The sequence below is a fragment of the Zootermopsis nevadensis genome, unplaced genomic scaffold (assembly GCF_977971745.1).
Source record: "Zootermopsis nevadensis isolate Lab colony 2312 unplaced genomic scaffold, Znev_1.0 Znev_ptg000030l, whole genome shotgun sequence".
Taxonomy (NCBI): domain Eukaryota; kingdom Metazoa; phylum Arthropoda; class Insecta; order Blattodea; family Termopsidae; genus Zootermopsis; species Zootermopsis nevadensis.
The window spans coordinates 6,165,614-6,181,839 of NW_028259162.1; the positions used below are offsets into that span (position 1 = coordinate 6,165,614).

General features: G+C 37.7%; 1 protein-coding gene across 1 annotated transcript in view; it reads left to right on the top strand.

Moving 5' to 3' along the window:
- The window catches only part of LOC110834387 (uncharacterized), a 148,822-nt gene extending 134,901 nt beyond the window's left edge, over window positions 1-13,921 (top strand). Inside the window, exon 5 of the mRNA XM_087358474.1 lies at window positions 13,814-13,921. Within this exon, the coding sequence (XP_087214600.1) occupies window positions 13,814-13,920 (107 nt within the window). The 3' untranslated portion in view covers window position 13,921. The remainder of the gene's footprint in view (window positions 1-13,813) is intronic.
- The last annotated feature ends 2,305 nt before the right edge of the window (window positions 13,922-16,226 follow it).

Sequence of the window (16,226 nt, forward strand, 5' to 3'; positions counted from 1 at the left end):
TTCGTTTGAAATGGTGAAACAAAACTTTCTTTAATGTGGTGGGTACAATCTTGATAAAATTACTTAAGAGGCATTCAGTATCTAACGATGTACGTAGGAAGGAAAGCCGTGCAGACCTAAAGTTAAGTAATGCTCTTAATAATATACATTTATTTGATTTGCATTGGTAAAACATCATCACAGTTATAAGAGGATAATGATGTCTGACGTTTTAATGCTTCGCAGTGTTATTGGCGATTACCAGCGTTTAGGAGGAACATATTCCCGACGTCGTCAGGGTGAAATTCAATTGCAAATACATATTAAGAATATTAAATTTGAAGGTCTCATGGCAGAAAACTTGTCTATTGCTGTCATCTGCGTTATGACACCGTGTGGACATATAGGTGTTTTTCAGTATTTCTTTTGAACATACTGCCTCCATCTTCAACTAAATGTCTACACGGCGTGGCAAATCAGAAGACCGCCTTCGACACGTTTTTTCGATATCCTCGTGTTCCGGAACTGCAAAACGTTTTAACTTTTTCGTAGTTGGGGTTTTCTAAGGCGTGGCTGCTATGTATTCACCTGTAATGGAACAGTAACTTACCTGCTATATGTATGCAGAGAGCAGACGAAAGGTGGATCTCTCGTTCTGGGAAAAAGAACGCTTTCCGTCTTAAGCTCATGAGACTGCGCTCTTGGGGTCAATGGACATTGCTGTTCACAGATTAGTATTCCTGCTTCATATTTCGTGGTCCCCGAGGCTGGTATTACAACTTAAGTTAGGCCACGGCTATTTAAATTCTCGAATCACCAATTTATGCATATACAGACCAGCCAGGCACTTTGTATTGGAAGCTGCAAAATTCACGACAGAAGAACCGACTGTGTTAACCTTCCCTGATTATGGCTTGTAGTAGTTTATCGTTTTCTGTTATTTATCTTCTCCTTTCGGAACTTGTAGTGACTTCATCCGAAGTCCGGGAATTTTAGTTGGGTGTGCGTTGCTCTGATTCCACAGATAGCAACCTGGGAACCACACGATCCGGTTTGGTCTGTCCTGCTGTTCGCATTTCTCCTCACTCCTTCGTGACTGTATTTCCGAAATTGAGATTCCACACCGACGTAACCTTTATTTATATTCAATTCTAGACATAAATTACTTAGTATGTAGCACATACGTCCTCTATGTACATGGATATTTTCATTATCTCGAAATTCGTCCGAATAACTATAAGATATATTCTTGGAACCTTGATAATATGTTAAATTATAATTAAATTCTAATGTTGTAGTGAACAGTGCGAGAAATTGAACTGCCTAACCGTCAGAAAGACGCTTAGGACTACTGCAATATGTCTAGCGAACTTATATTATTTGTAGGTGATAATTATAGTCAAAAAAGAGCTGTAAGATGAGATTTGAGGTTCTCACGGTTATGAAGATTTCGGACCTGATTTTTTGAGTTGTAATGCCGTGTAGTCTTGTAGGTGTGATTTTTCACCCTTAAGATGTAAGCGATATTTATCTTCGAAACGTTGTTAAACGTCTATAAGACTACTTGGTGTCATAAGCCAGAAGACTACAAACAAAAATATGAATCGCCCTGATGACGGAGGCAGTATGACCTCTGAAACGTTGGTAAACATCGACCAGACTACACAGCGCAACAACCCAGAAGACAGAAATCTTCATACTCTGATGACGGAGGCAGTATGACCTCTAAAACGTTGGTAAACATCGACCAGACTACACAGCGCAACAACCCAGAAGACAGAAATCTTCATACTCTGATGACGGAGGCAGTATGACCTCTGAAACGTTGGTAAACATCTACCAGACTACACAGCGCAACAACCCAGAAGACAGAAATCTTCAAACCCAGAATACTGCCGTCTTCAGGAATTAATTATATGTAGACAACAGTGTTTGAAAGTAATTGGGCCTATGAGAACTCTGACGGCCATATACCGCATAGAACTGATTACAACGCCCGCACAAAACGTAGCAAATCAACGCCCAGCGCGAAATCGTCGTCTGCAGAACATAAGCACCCATTCGTGTTAGAGCTGAAAGGAACTTGGTGTAGATGATATGCAACTATCAGGCTCGCAATCGATTATCATACTTGTTCCGACTGTGGAAATTCAGCGTGTAGCGTGTAATCTCGAACTGATTATTACAGAACGTTCTAGACTGGTCTTCTGGGCTGTATAACAGCATAGTAACGCACGTGACTATACTGTTTCACAATCAACAAGTCCACGAAGCAAAGTCATTCTTGTGAAGCTAGTAGTGGCTAAGCTGGTGTGCAAATTCCTTTCCCTTTAAAGCTTCATTGTCGAATTCATGGTGCTTGCTGCCTTCATAATCAGGATAATGAAAGTTATCATTTGCGTATTTAGTTTCCCATTATTTAAAAACCTTTGTATGATTTATAACAGCATTGACTGTGAAAATAAGATATTCAGTTGTTATAGAAGTTAATATATGCTGTTTGAACTGGATACATTTTGACATTCTTATTTTGAGAGCTGACGAGACGGATTGTAGTGTTTAATATCATCAGTTGATGATATCTCGACTCTCATTATTCTGGCCAACCGGGGGCCATGACACATGTGTAATTCAGTCTCCCCGTTTCGTATTTACTGATACCCAGTGCTGGTACTGAGATGCAACAGGGCTTATGTCGCGTGTCATGAGAATGCCAGCTATCAGGCGGTGCGCCGCGGGGCCCTTGAAATGTTGACGTCGTCCACTGAATACAATGTAACTGGACGGACCTTTCATTCCTGTTATTGTCAGAAATATTGAGATATTCTTTTTTCGCTTGTTTGCACTTTATTCACATAAATTTATAATGCGTTGTCAGACTTCATCTTAACATCACGTTTAAGTGTTTTAAATAAATTATGCTTCAAATAACATTAGAATTCAATTTTTAGGTATTGAACAGGGCATGTAAAATGCATGGAGGTGATGAGAAATTGGTATAAAGTGTTATTAGGAAAGCCTGAAGGAAAGAGTTACTTGTAAGACCTAAATGTAGAAGGGAGTATAATATTTAAATTGCTCAGATATAAGTAGTATGTACGAGTCTGGATTGAATTTATCTGGTATTACTTATAATTTATAACTTGTGTTGGGCAAGGCCGTGGTCTAGACAACACGGAGTTTTCCTCCGGGGGCTTCCCCGGTTTCTCCGTGGCATCCCAACAATTACTCCATTCACACACAGAAGAAGGCAATGGCAAACCACTTCTGGATCATCTGCCAAGAACGTATATGAACAGGTCCCAGTCCGAGAAAAGGATGGAAGGATCTTGTTCATATGGACCTGTCGTCTGACAGAAAACTAAATAAATAAAATACTTCTCTTGTTAAGCGACCGCCTTCTTAGAATTAATAAAATATTATTATTGGTAGTTTGAGATTAATTGTTGTTAACCTAACAAATTAGTGTAGAAATAAAATTATAGGGGTTAGGCATTCGGGATTGATTATAAATTCCCCTCCAAATACTGCGTAAAAGGAACCTTTGCTAACAGTTACATACATCACATGGCAAAGGTACTACACGTTGAGGTTTAACGTTGTCGGACTCTGTTAGGACACTAAATAGTACATCGTTAATTTATTAGTTCTACCTAGCTTTCCATGGACTGAAGCATATGAAAGGCAGTACACTACTCACTCATTTTTCACTCTCATTCACTCACAAAACCAAATATTCGCTCGCTTACCCACTCGGACTGAACCACCTACCAATTTGCATAAAATGTTTACAGGTTTCTCCAGCTAGCTGGTGTTCACTTCTTTTTAAATATTCGCTAGTCAGAATAGAAACCGCTCTTCATGCAGCTAATTGTGATAGTATTACCCACATGTGTGTCTGTGCGAGCAGTCACAAACTTGATCAGTCTGTCTGTTTTACTTCTGGGAACAATGAAGGTTAATGTAATTGCATTTCGTCGATGGACGTGTAGTTAAGAATCGAAGTACGAAGATAAACATCCGACAACTTTAGTGAAATGGCTGGAATGTGAGACTTGAGATGCATATTTATTTGGCTCCATCTCGTTCATACATGTTTCTCTAATCAGTAGAATGTAATTGCTTTCCTTTGTACTAGTTATAACCCCCTCGTCATAAATCCTGCTTTGGTTTTAGAGGTCTCGTGGTTCGAATCTCGGCCCATACACCGATATTCTGACTTGCCGTATTTTGTAATTTTGATTCGGCAGCTCCAAACAAGTTCCTTGATGGTATCTTAAATTAGACCATGACCACTTTCTTCCGTATCCTTTCCAATTAATTATTTATTAAACGTAATGTCACTAGACGTTACAGGCCTACAGACTGATCTGTAACATCTGTAAACCACAAATAAATGCGTTAAAATTATTTGTGCATTCATATAATGACTTTGCCAATTCCATTCACTTCTTATGCACTTGGTACAAAAATTACTCGCTATCTGCAAAGACTCGGAGTAAGACTAACACAGTCTTCTGAGCCACTTTTTTGGGCAGTTTAGTGGACCGCGTCTGTTCATTAGTGCTCTAGTTTACTCAACATTCCCAACTGAAAGTACACCAAAAACCTTTGCAAAGTTCAGCTGTTTTCTGATCAGAACTTCAAATATTTTAATTGAGTTGTCTGTATTTTTGAAACTTAGGCCGTTATTAAAGTGAATCCAGCAGTCGGTAAATTTTAAGAGCTGTAAGTAGTGTGTCTCAATCTATATCTCATTGTGACAGAGTTTCGGTTCCAGAAATATCTTCTTTTACATTACGTGTAGGAATGCTGTCCCATTCTTGGGTTCAGAATGAAAACGTAATAAAAGTATCAAGCTAGTGAATCTTTCATTCTGACAAAGTGAAATGAAATGAACAAAATTTTTTTAAACAGATTACGTACGTAATTATGTTATTTCGTACAGGCAATTAATGTGCGGACTGGAAAAAAAAATTTCTATAAGTCAAGACGTCGGTTACGTATTTTAAGACTATGAACATACAGATTTTTAAATGTTATTGAAAAATCACATAACAGATGTCAGTATCTAGCATCAATTTATTTTCGGAGATAGGGCTTTTATTGTACGCTGCTAACTTGTACGATTAAAGTGGAAAATTGCCGATTTAAAATCTATTCAGTTGAAGATTGTTTATTAATATACGAGTTGTAAATTAATTTAAGGTGGAAGGCAATTAATAGGTCTAAGTAACTTAAATCTTGAAAATAGGCCAGTTGTCCTCTTTTTTTAAAACAATTGACTTGCTGTTTTGATAAATATAAATGTAGCTCAAATCTTTATCAGTTGTCATTAACTTGATACAAATTCATTGAATGTTCACTGTTTGTTTATTAGAGGACTCTGTTTCAACTGCGGAGACTTTTATGACATCATTTTAAATGAGGATGTGACCAGAAATGGTTAATAGGCAAAGATTTCGAGGAATGCGATGATTGTCTATTTGAAGATATTATTCAAGAATTTTCAATTTTATATTGAGGAAAACCATGATAATCCTAGTAGAATAGCCGGGGACACACCCGGAACTCGGTACCGCAACACCCATTTCATCAGTGATGTTGGTCTGTCGTATCCAAAGGTTCATCATCGTTAGCAAAAGTGCCCGCTATTAAACTCCGCCATAGCCACTTGAACCTATTTAAAAACTCCGCAACTTATTTAAGAGCAGGTTTTAGTATTATCCTTCCATTTTTTCATGATCTTGTAAGCGTAACTGTCTGCCACCACGACAGTGAGTGTCAGCGGGTTACGAATGACAAAATCAGTCTCGGGCAACTGACAGACGTGGTCCTTCAGCTTTGGTTTAGCGCGGGGTAACATTATACCATAGACTCAGCCTATTACAAAATTTCGTGCAGATCTTGTTTGTGCACTATAAAAGACTAGGAATGTTTTAGCCAGTTGAGCAACTGTCAGATTATCAATAAGGGCTTTGTTCAGTGGAATTAGTTATGTGAGGAGTAGCTACAATTTGTGGAATTGGTCTTTGCTAAATTTTCGCAGTTATTGATATCGTTACTCAGTTATTACTAGACGTTCTTATATCTATGACTGTTATGATTAAACCTTGAAATAATATTGGTAAGTATACGTACCACCTGTTCAGCATTTCACAGCTTACATTTTGCTCACAGAGTGTATTTATGGATTTCATATGATTCTTAAAATAAATTGCTATTATTTCCCTTAACAACTTTAACCGAATTTCAGTGGAAAGTGACACTTTTTTCTCTCTTTCACACGTGCGGGGCGCGACGTTGGTTTTCGACTGCTTTGTCAGGAATAAATTAATTCGCTTGTCCTTCCTCTCGAGTTTGTGTGTCTGAATCTGAATGAGCGCCATTTCAGCTCGAGACTAAGTTCTTCCGAAAGCAGAACGTAATTAAAATTGAATATTCATTATACCCGGATTCTTGCTCATTAAACCATGAACTAGAAACTTCTTTTTTGTAAAACACGCTTTCCAGTACTTATTCGTGTTTTTATTCACACTAAACCATAAGACATGATGAAAGATCTGAAGAAATCAACAAAAAGTTGGAACAGTTAGAAGGAAAACTGGCCTGTGCTGTGTAGGATTTAGTATTCTTCTCATAAATGGAGGGGGGGGGGGGAGTGGCGAAGAGAAGAGAAGTAAAGTGAAAGGCCAACTAAAATCTTGGCGAAACCTAACCTCAATCTTGTTAAACTGGTATGTATTAAGTGGGTTATAAATCTCCGCGTCCCTTACATTTTCAACTGACGTAGTCGGCAGTCATCTGTCTCTGCCATCAAAACTAACTCCAACAACACGTACAAGTGGCGCTAGTGTACCGTCTCGTTGCTGCTGTTGTATATTGGAATTTCTTATTTTTCTATCTCCTGTATGCTTTCTTTAAGTTCTCATTATGAATTAATTAATTTCTGGTTTTAGCCGTGATATACATGCATTCCGACTCACCATATTCGATTTGAAAGAATTAATAGAGTGACCATCACACAATGAAGAATGCAGAAATGATTTGTCTGTTACATTCTTTCTCTTATTGGCCTCCATATTTATTTATTGCAGACACAAATCTAATATTGACAGAGCTAATAACAGCAAAGGTGTTACTACAATGCGTAGCCTAATAAATCTTATTATTGACGGCACATATCAGGAACAGCATATTGAAACAGGAATAAATTATTCTTCCTTGTAATTCCTTTAATACAGGCTGAAATCATACCGAATAAAGGATTTTAAACTAACGTTAGGCGTATAGATTTTAATGAGTCCTTTGTTTTCTACAGTTTCCAATTTTATGCAGGACGTCTTTTTTGTCAAATTTTGTGTTAAACTGTATTTTAATGTTTTCCGTCAAATCACAATTTTAATAAGATAATAAAATATAAAATATTTAAAATATCATTTCACGTTCCGCATCGAATGATCGATTTACAAATTGGAACGTCTCTTACGACATGTTTCGGTTATATATTCGGTTATATTTATATGTTATGCATAACATTGTAAATGATTGTAATTCGAGTTTTAAATTTACCAATCTAATTTATACCTGAGGACGGTTATAACATTGTAAATGATTGTAATTCGAGTTTTAAATTTACCAATCTAATTTATACCTGAGGACGGTTAAATATAACCGAAACATGTCGTAACAGACGTTCCAATTTGTAAATCGATCATTCGATGCGGAACGTGAAATGATATTTTAAATATTTTATATTTTATTATATTATTAAAATTGTGATTTGACGGAAAACATTAAAATGTTAACCTAATTCACAATATGACGCAAATATACTACCTTATGTTAAACTGTAGTGAAATGATATGTGGCAAAATTATAGGTGAACAAATATATTTAATGAGTAGGCACCACGCAACCAGTTTAACCCACTAAAGCAGAATAATCTCTTAGCTTCGAGTATCAAACGCAATTTCTGCGCACTACCTGCATCAAACAAGAAACCATTTCGGTTCTGATGTGTTTCTTGTGGTCAGAATGTGTTCCATTCTGATAAACCACAGTCTACAGGAAGGAATAAATTCAGTAAAAATCGATAGAAAATGAGACACGAATTTTTTATGTTACAGTTTCGTTATGTTCTGTAGAGACTACAAAATCACATGGTTGCTAAAAGAAGTCATTTATTTGAAGGCTTCTTAAGACATTTATAAGACAAGGAGCTAAGTTGAAGAGAGATATGATTTACGTTTTTCCAGTTATTTTCCTTGTTTCTTGCCTCCTTGTTTTTAATCCTTACAGCCTTGCTGCCAATTAGATATTTTTACTGGCTGTTGGGACCCGCATAGTCTGCAGCTATAGCTGGATTAATGCAAATGAGAAGGCTTAGGTGTTAAGACTATCATATGCTAATTGTGCTTAATACAGTTTAACTTTTTATAGTATTAACATTTATTATGGTGTAGGTCTTTACTTACCATATAGTTCAGAAAATATTTAGTTTTTTTGGAACCCGAAGGCTCGTTGCCGTGTTCACTGGAGTCATCAGCTGACAGTCTGCATAAACTCACACACTACCCAGTCTCATATTTGTTATCCACCCATCTAAGCTTAGGTCTCTCTGGTTGTTTCTTTCTCTGGGGTTTGCGACTTCGTGACCCGAATCCATCAAAGGATAACATCTGTTTATAATCTAATAAGGATGAAGGGTCCTTATCACGACCAGGTGTCCGCAGGTTGTATGTTGAGTTAAGATGTGTTAGCGTGTCTCGTTTGTGAAGGTATTTTCCTAACTATATGAACAACAGACTAAAAGGTGATATAACACGCCATCTTGGTTTTAAACTCTTCAGATTTTTCTAGCAGATTAATATTAACCACTACAAATCATTTGATTTTGAAGTGCAGAGCGTTTGCCAAACAAACTACTTGCATTATCGCGTGGATCTTCAAGACGTTTATATTTACATAAATGTATTGTATGTAAAATTATAATTATGCTTGAGATTTTGAAAACCTTTTTTTTTCTAAAATCATTAACCCTTATCTATAGACAATTATTTACAAAAGCATTTTCCAAAATCGTGAGCCCTTATCTGTCGACAATCATATTTAAATATAGATCCAGGGGGCTCTGATAGACTGTTAATAAGAAGAATTTCCTTCAACTCCCACTAGGGGTGCTCTCCACTTCGTGATTACGCAACTTGCTTGCTAACGATGCCCCCAATTACGATGTCTCCGAAAGAACATTAATTATACAAGGTTTTGGTGATCATGCATTTCATCTCAGTTACATGTATATTTAGTTGGTTTTTTATGTCTTTCTTTTTAGAATGGTTTCATCTTCATCCTGACACTTTTAAACTCTCATTTGTATGAACCCCTTTTAACAATGGCGTCAAGAATATCACATCTTTAGTTACCTAGCAACGAAGTCTTTCTTCTCAGCATTCTATTGACAATGATTATTACGTATGTAGCATTTCGCCTGTCATTATTACTCATGTCATTACATCGCCAACATTGTACCGTCAGTTCAGATAAAAATAACTGCATCAGAATTGTGGTCAGTGTTTCTCAACCCTTCTATGCTCCATCCCTAATGACTTACGCAGAATTCTGTTCTTCAGGTCACATAAAAATTACTTGGGGATATATATTTAAAGTGAGATTTAAGGTTATCACGGCGAAAAGTATGATGATTGATGCCTTTTGGGATGTTGTACCGTGTAGTCTGGTAGATATTGACCGACGGTTCGTAAGAGTTTTCTGCCTTTATCATGACTCTTACGACTAACGAACTTCTTAGAGCAGAGAGCTCAGTTCGTCAAGAAAATTTATGAAGCTCCTCATTATGCAGATATCTCCAGCTTTCTGTCGCATGTCCCTAATACATATTACCTTCGTAGTTAAACGTGTGATCCTCAGAATACAATGTGAAATCAGTGTCACATTTCCTGCAATAAGTCTAAAATATTTAACGCAGATCGCCTCTTGAAACTGAAATGAAAAACAAAAGTTCGGCAAACATTGTACTGTCTACATGTTTATTGTCTTCTGTTATCATAATTTTAATCCACATTGAACTTTCTATAATTTGTCTGAAAAGAAAAATTCCGACAATAGACAGAAACAATAAAGTTTAAGATTCATCACCGATAAAGAATGTTCAGATTTATTTAATGAACTATTCGAAAAAATAAGCAAACGAAGATAGGAAATTAAGTGGACCCGAAAATGTGAAGGTCTACTAATCAGTAGTGCATAAAACTATAATATTACGCCTTTTCAGTTAAAATTTTTCTAAATGACAGGCCTCTTAAGAATTCAGTCCGTACCACAAAGAAAAAAATTAATTGGTTTACGGAAGTAATCGATATTTACTCTAAGAATCATGCAAGATACATGAAATACAAAATGTACATTTACGAGTTGTTAAAGCAGGTGGCACATGTAGTTTCCACTGAGATTTATAGGGTTACTAAGTTTTAAAACGTAAAGCTTATATACGATTTTAAAAAAGCATTTTTGCATTTTCTCATCTATCTAACCGAACACCCAAGAGAAACGAAGATTTTATTTCTTTAAACAAGATGTCTGGATGTTAATTGGGCAATAGTAGTGAAGAAAAAAGGCGATTATTTGACCGCATTAAATATTCCGTCTATCTTCCCTTAATTTCATCGTTTTCACAGTTCAATGACCGGTCAGTTTCCTCGGCAGCGCCGTTCTGAATTATTGGTGATATTACAAGTTCCTCCCTAAAAACGTGTTTTGTCTCTACTTGTTCTCCTTTTTCCTTTAGTGGACTGCATTTTTGCCGACATGAGCAACGATGCAATTAAAGCTTAATTCGAAGGGTTTGTCAGACCATCGCCTTGATGCCTTCTCATTAAGTTGATATTTTAAAAATCGCCTCACGTTTCTGGCGAACTTAGTCCAGATGTACAAAGTGACTTGTAGTTTGGCGGTCTTTCCTGTGTAATGAGGTACGTTTTGTCGAAATTTTTCGACGTAGAATGGTCTTCTGTAATGTGCGAAGTAGAAAGTAGATAAAATGTCTTATTTAATTAGATTAAATGAATGTCTGTGAGAAATAAAATATGTCTGCATTACCATTTTTGTTCGAATATAATGTTAGAACTGCCATTTTACGAATAATTACAGATGCGTGGATTCATCAGTTATAGATAGTTCATTTTTCTTGTGGCTGAGTTCAAAAACATGTCACATTTTACATTTTTATTAATTAACAATTTTTCATACTTCCTGATCTTGGCATCCTTTAATTGCACAAATAAACTGATTTATTTTTAAATTTAATCACGCTACGGGACATCAGCGCATAAGTCAGAAACGTGTATTTGTAATTTGTTAATATTCACCATATAACCGAAATGTTTCGAACACAAGTTGAAGTCACAAATTCATATATTTTGTAATGTGTATCATGTACATATGATAGCGTGTTATTGAGAGTATTTGTGACTCTGCTTTCGGGAGTTGTGTAAAGTAGCGAGGTGTATGTCGGGTTTGTTGGCAAGGTCATTATTAACGTGACTGGCTGTGGGCTAGACCAGTGGTATTCAAAATTTTTTGTTCGCATACCCCCAGATATCATTTCTCTTCAATTTTGTACCCCTAAAGTCGTTGGTGTATAATTCAAGTTATACACAATATATAATCTACATCTAAAATAAATTAAATAAATTACATTACTGATTATTCAGTGTTTATCATAAAATAATATATATATATTTCACGTACCCCCTAAGATGGCTTCGCGTACCCCAGGTTGAATACCACTGGGCTAGACGATCAAGAATCTATCTTCTTTAGGTGCATGTATTTTTTATCTTCGCCATGACGCCATACGTCCTTACGATGTGATTTTTACCCCAGAGACAAATCTTTATTTGGCAGTACAACGTGGCCTGTATTGGTGCTCCAAATTGGCAGTTGGACGTGGGCCAAGGTGTAACTTAACACGTTTCTCCTTAGAACACAGGCTTGTTCTATTTCGTGGTAATTCTGCAGTGGCTTTAGAATTGGAGTTATTCTGTGGAAGGGTTGAGGAACGCGGAAATATTAGATAGAAAATGTCGTGTGCTCCATTTTATTTGCAGTTCTTATATACAAAGCATTCTTAAGTTGAGAGAGGTGAGCCGAAGGTACGAATTACTTTCTGGGAAAATTCTCTGTCTCTTTCCAGTCTTGACATAATCAAACTCATTTCGTCGCCCCATACAAGGTGCTGTCAGTACATGATATATACTAGTTATGAGTTTGGTGTTGATTTCTTGCACATAAATAAAATACAGTATCATGGCGCTTCGGGCGAATTAAGATGGCATTAGCCCTAGCATGAGAATGGGGAATCCCCGCTAAGCGACACTAGGCTGTTTCTAACATGTTAACGAGATTGAAGTCGGAATCTGACAAGTACATCACCAACCATGAAATTATAAGCAGTTCTCCAACAAATGAACGTCTTTTGTGTCTGTTGTGTTTATTTTCAGGTCAGGAGTGTCAGGGATTGATGAACCGGGTGATAAATTGGAGTTCTGAGGGGTTAGACTCTCTTGGCCCGATTTACGTAACACTTCTTTATTGTACGACTCTGATGTCTTCATTACGAATTCAGGCATTTCATTCTTCAAAGATATGCATTTTTGTCTCTCGTTCTTCCGGTTGCATCAAATACCACAGAATATTTTATAGAAATGTGGGTCGTCCCTCTATCCAAGGAGTCGTACTAAAAGTGGAAAAGAATTCAGAAGCTGGTTATGAACTGGAACAGGTCGTAAGGCTTAGTCTGTAACAGCTGGAAGGTACGTACAGGAATTTGGAGTGTGGTAGTTCGAATAATAGCCTTCTCTGTTGGTGTACGTTCACATGCGTCCGCCCCGACGCCCCCCCTACGCCCCCCTACGCCCCAAGGACGGAACTGCTTACTCACATTCTCAAGTGATTTTTTGTTAGTATGCGGTGTTCTGTGTTAATAGTAGCGATGGGGATCGAACACGGGACTAAGAAGGATAGTACAACAGGGGCGCTCTAAACTTGTATTCGCGATGTACGTAGATCAGATGTCGGTTGATCTATCAGCCATTCAGAGCAAATAATTTCGTGGACTCTTACAGTTTATTTACGCCGTCTTTGTTAAATAACCCAATACTAAGCGAGATTTCAGGTTCTCCGGCTGCGAGTATGAAGATGGCTGGCTGTCTTCTGGCTTGTGGCATTCTTTTGCCCTGATGATGGAAGCAGTAAGCACTTCTGAAACGTCTGAAAAATTCTACCACATTACACGGCGAAACGACCCAGAAGACTGGAATCTCAAAAGCAATATTAGTTTTGTAGGATGGGCGGATGTTTGGCATACTACTCAAATATTGACGAAATAGTTTCATTTTCTCACTTCGCAAATGTACACCTCTTCTTTCTTGGTGTTCCTCCCCCTTCCTTGCCAATAAAAATTCCACGAATGGTAATTTGACAAGAATGCAGTATTATTCGACATTAGCTTGCACCTCAGCACCGGTTCTTATTTCTCTATCCGGTCCCGTTTTTATAAACATAACCTTCATTGTCCTCCAAGCAGTACTTCTTATACACTCTTAATTGCATTAACCTTGTGGCATGTTGTCTGTACCTGTCGGAATTAGCTAAATGCCTCTTCGCCTTCAAGGTTTAAGATGGGTCATCTGGAATGGACCCCCAGTGTACAACAGATGGTTGGTTGGTTGGTTCCATTTTCAAAAATTGCAGGTCGCCTGCTGCTAGTAGTACCCTTTATATCTTAACCCTTCTTCATTTCTTTTTCTTTCAGTCCTTCAAAGTGTCAAAAGAGGCGAGGGAGTGCAGCCATTTCAAGCAGATGTTACCACAGCAACCGAAGTGCTCATGAAATATGCAACTGTAAATTCCACCTCCTGAACCCTTTAAGGTCAGTGTAATTAATTGTATGTACTTACTGTTAACACAGTTTCTATTGTAGACTTGTTGAACCTACGTTTACAATCTTGGAATGTCTTGAGTAACTTATTACACGATCAACCTGAAGATGGCAGCTGCATTGCTTGCCAAAACGTTGGGTTAATTTCGAAATTTGTCGCACCTGTGATAATTTGGCACTTTTTTTTGGTCATTACGTGAACACAAGAAATTATTAAATTTCCTTTCCTTAATTTTCTTAAGTCATTTTTTACTTCACCACTCTTACGTCTCAATATCTTCTTCCCTACTTGGTGCTAGAACAGTATGGACGTATGTTTTTTCTTCAGAATCAGAAATCGAATTTCAAATCCATATAAGGGAACAGAAAATATAATGTCAGGCCAGTATATTTTTAACTCTAAGATTCCTAGATACAGAGCAGAAAGACGAAATATTTCGTAAACGAGTAACTAAGAAAATACTATTGATATTTCCAGTAACATGCGAAATAACCTTGAGAATGTTGGTAGTTCAGCGTTCCAATTAAACAAAGGCAGGAATGGCAGTGTCGTGGCGGAAGGGTTAAGTGAAAGTTGTAGGGCGTCATATGGCAGCATCTGCGGGGTACAGATGCACCTCAGCTGCCATATGGCAGACTCACCCATACACCCCCCCCCCCCGCCCCCGCCCCCCCGCTCGCTTAAATATCGAAGTCAGCTGGTCCGAACTGAATTCGGAATTGTAGCAAGACAGTTTCATACTAATGCAAATGTAGACTTCTGCTGTGAGTTTCGTTTAATTTTAAAGTATGTTAGTGGAAGGGAGTTTTAAAATCTCGTTCCAAATAATATGACTTGAGAATTAGAATAAAACATGTTCAAATTGCTGTTCTTTTTAAAAAAAAATTTGGGGTAAATTATAAATCGATATATTGCTATGCAGATTAAAGCCTAAAGAATTATCGAGAATTATAAATAGCCGTTGGCTTCAATAGTCCAAATAATTATTGAGGGAACATGCAAGAATTCTCTGAACAAACGATAAGATAAACGCACTTGATATACACGCATAAAAATCCACGCCGTAAAGAATAATGTAAATCCCAAGAACCACAACTGTTATGTATCAGAACTGGTAGATTCGTTTCTTGAGACGTCTTGGTGCTACGATGGACTTTCCTTGCCGCTCACCCACGCAGCGCTGAGGAGTGACGAGGTTTATGTAACTTTTGGAAGCTGGCAGCGTGTGATAGATTCTGACGGCCAGTTCGCGATCAGTTAATCACAACCTGCCACGGTCCCTTTGAGCTGACGAGAGCCTTCACACCCTCATAGCTCCCTCTTGTACTAAAACATTCCGTATACCGCAAGAACGGGCCAAGTCACATTCACAAGCCCAAACACTACTTCTAAGTTGGAGTACAGAAATTATCACTAATCCCCACTCCATAAACACTGTCTCTGAGTAGATTATCACAGCGGTAACGCTTCTAACTTAGTTTTGGTTTTTCAAAGAACTGAATTTAGGTGTTTCGTGAATTTGTATGGTGGATTGACTCGCTCGAAAGTTAAAACGACTTCTAGATTGGTCCTCAAGATCTTTTCAAAATCATGCTTCTGACGTGAATTGCTTTTGCACTAAATACATACATGTCGTGGGTGGATATTTGTGCGCCCTCCAGATATTAGATGATGCTTCATCATCTGATTATCTGTTTTGATTTCTCATCTCAAATGCACCTTTTTCTCACGGTAAGGAGCAGATAATTATTGGGCTGGGTGTTGAAGTGCCGTGTCCTCAACATTGCACTTCGAGGTGTTATATTGGACTCTGGGACCAGAGGGCTTTGATTTTAGACACGTCTGAGATATCCGTAGCGGCAAGGGGGATGGACCACAGGGAATTTCGGCAACTACTTTGTGTACGTGGCAGTGGGCGTGGTAGTTTACCTGCGTCAGGGCTGTCCAATTTCCGGTACTTAGGGCAATGTGAAGTGAAGTGAAGTGTGCAGTAGGCCTACATCATGTGCCAGTGATTCTTTATAGGCTTTCATTTGTTCCATACATAACGAAATGCTTTTGACGGTAGGAGAAACATTCTGATTTGTTTTGCTGTTTGTTTGCTTATCGAAATCGGGGGACCTTTGAAAGATATAGGCTTGTAGATGTAAATGCGAGAATAATATTAAAATGTGTATTGTAAATTGAGATGTGTACCGGATTAACCGGATTAATTAGCATAAACATCTGTGGGAGGTGGAGGTATAACTCTACGCATCGTTCGTCTAGGCCAGCTTCAAACGTTGA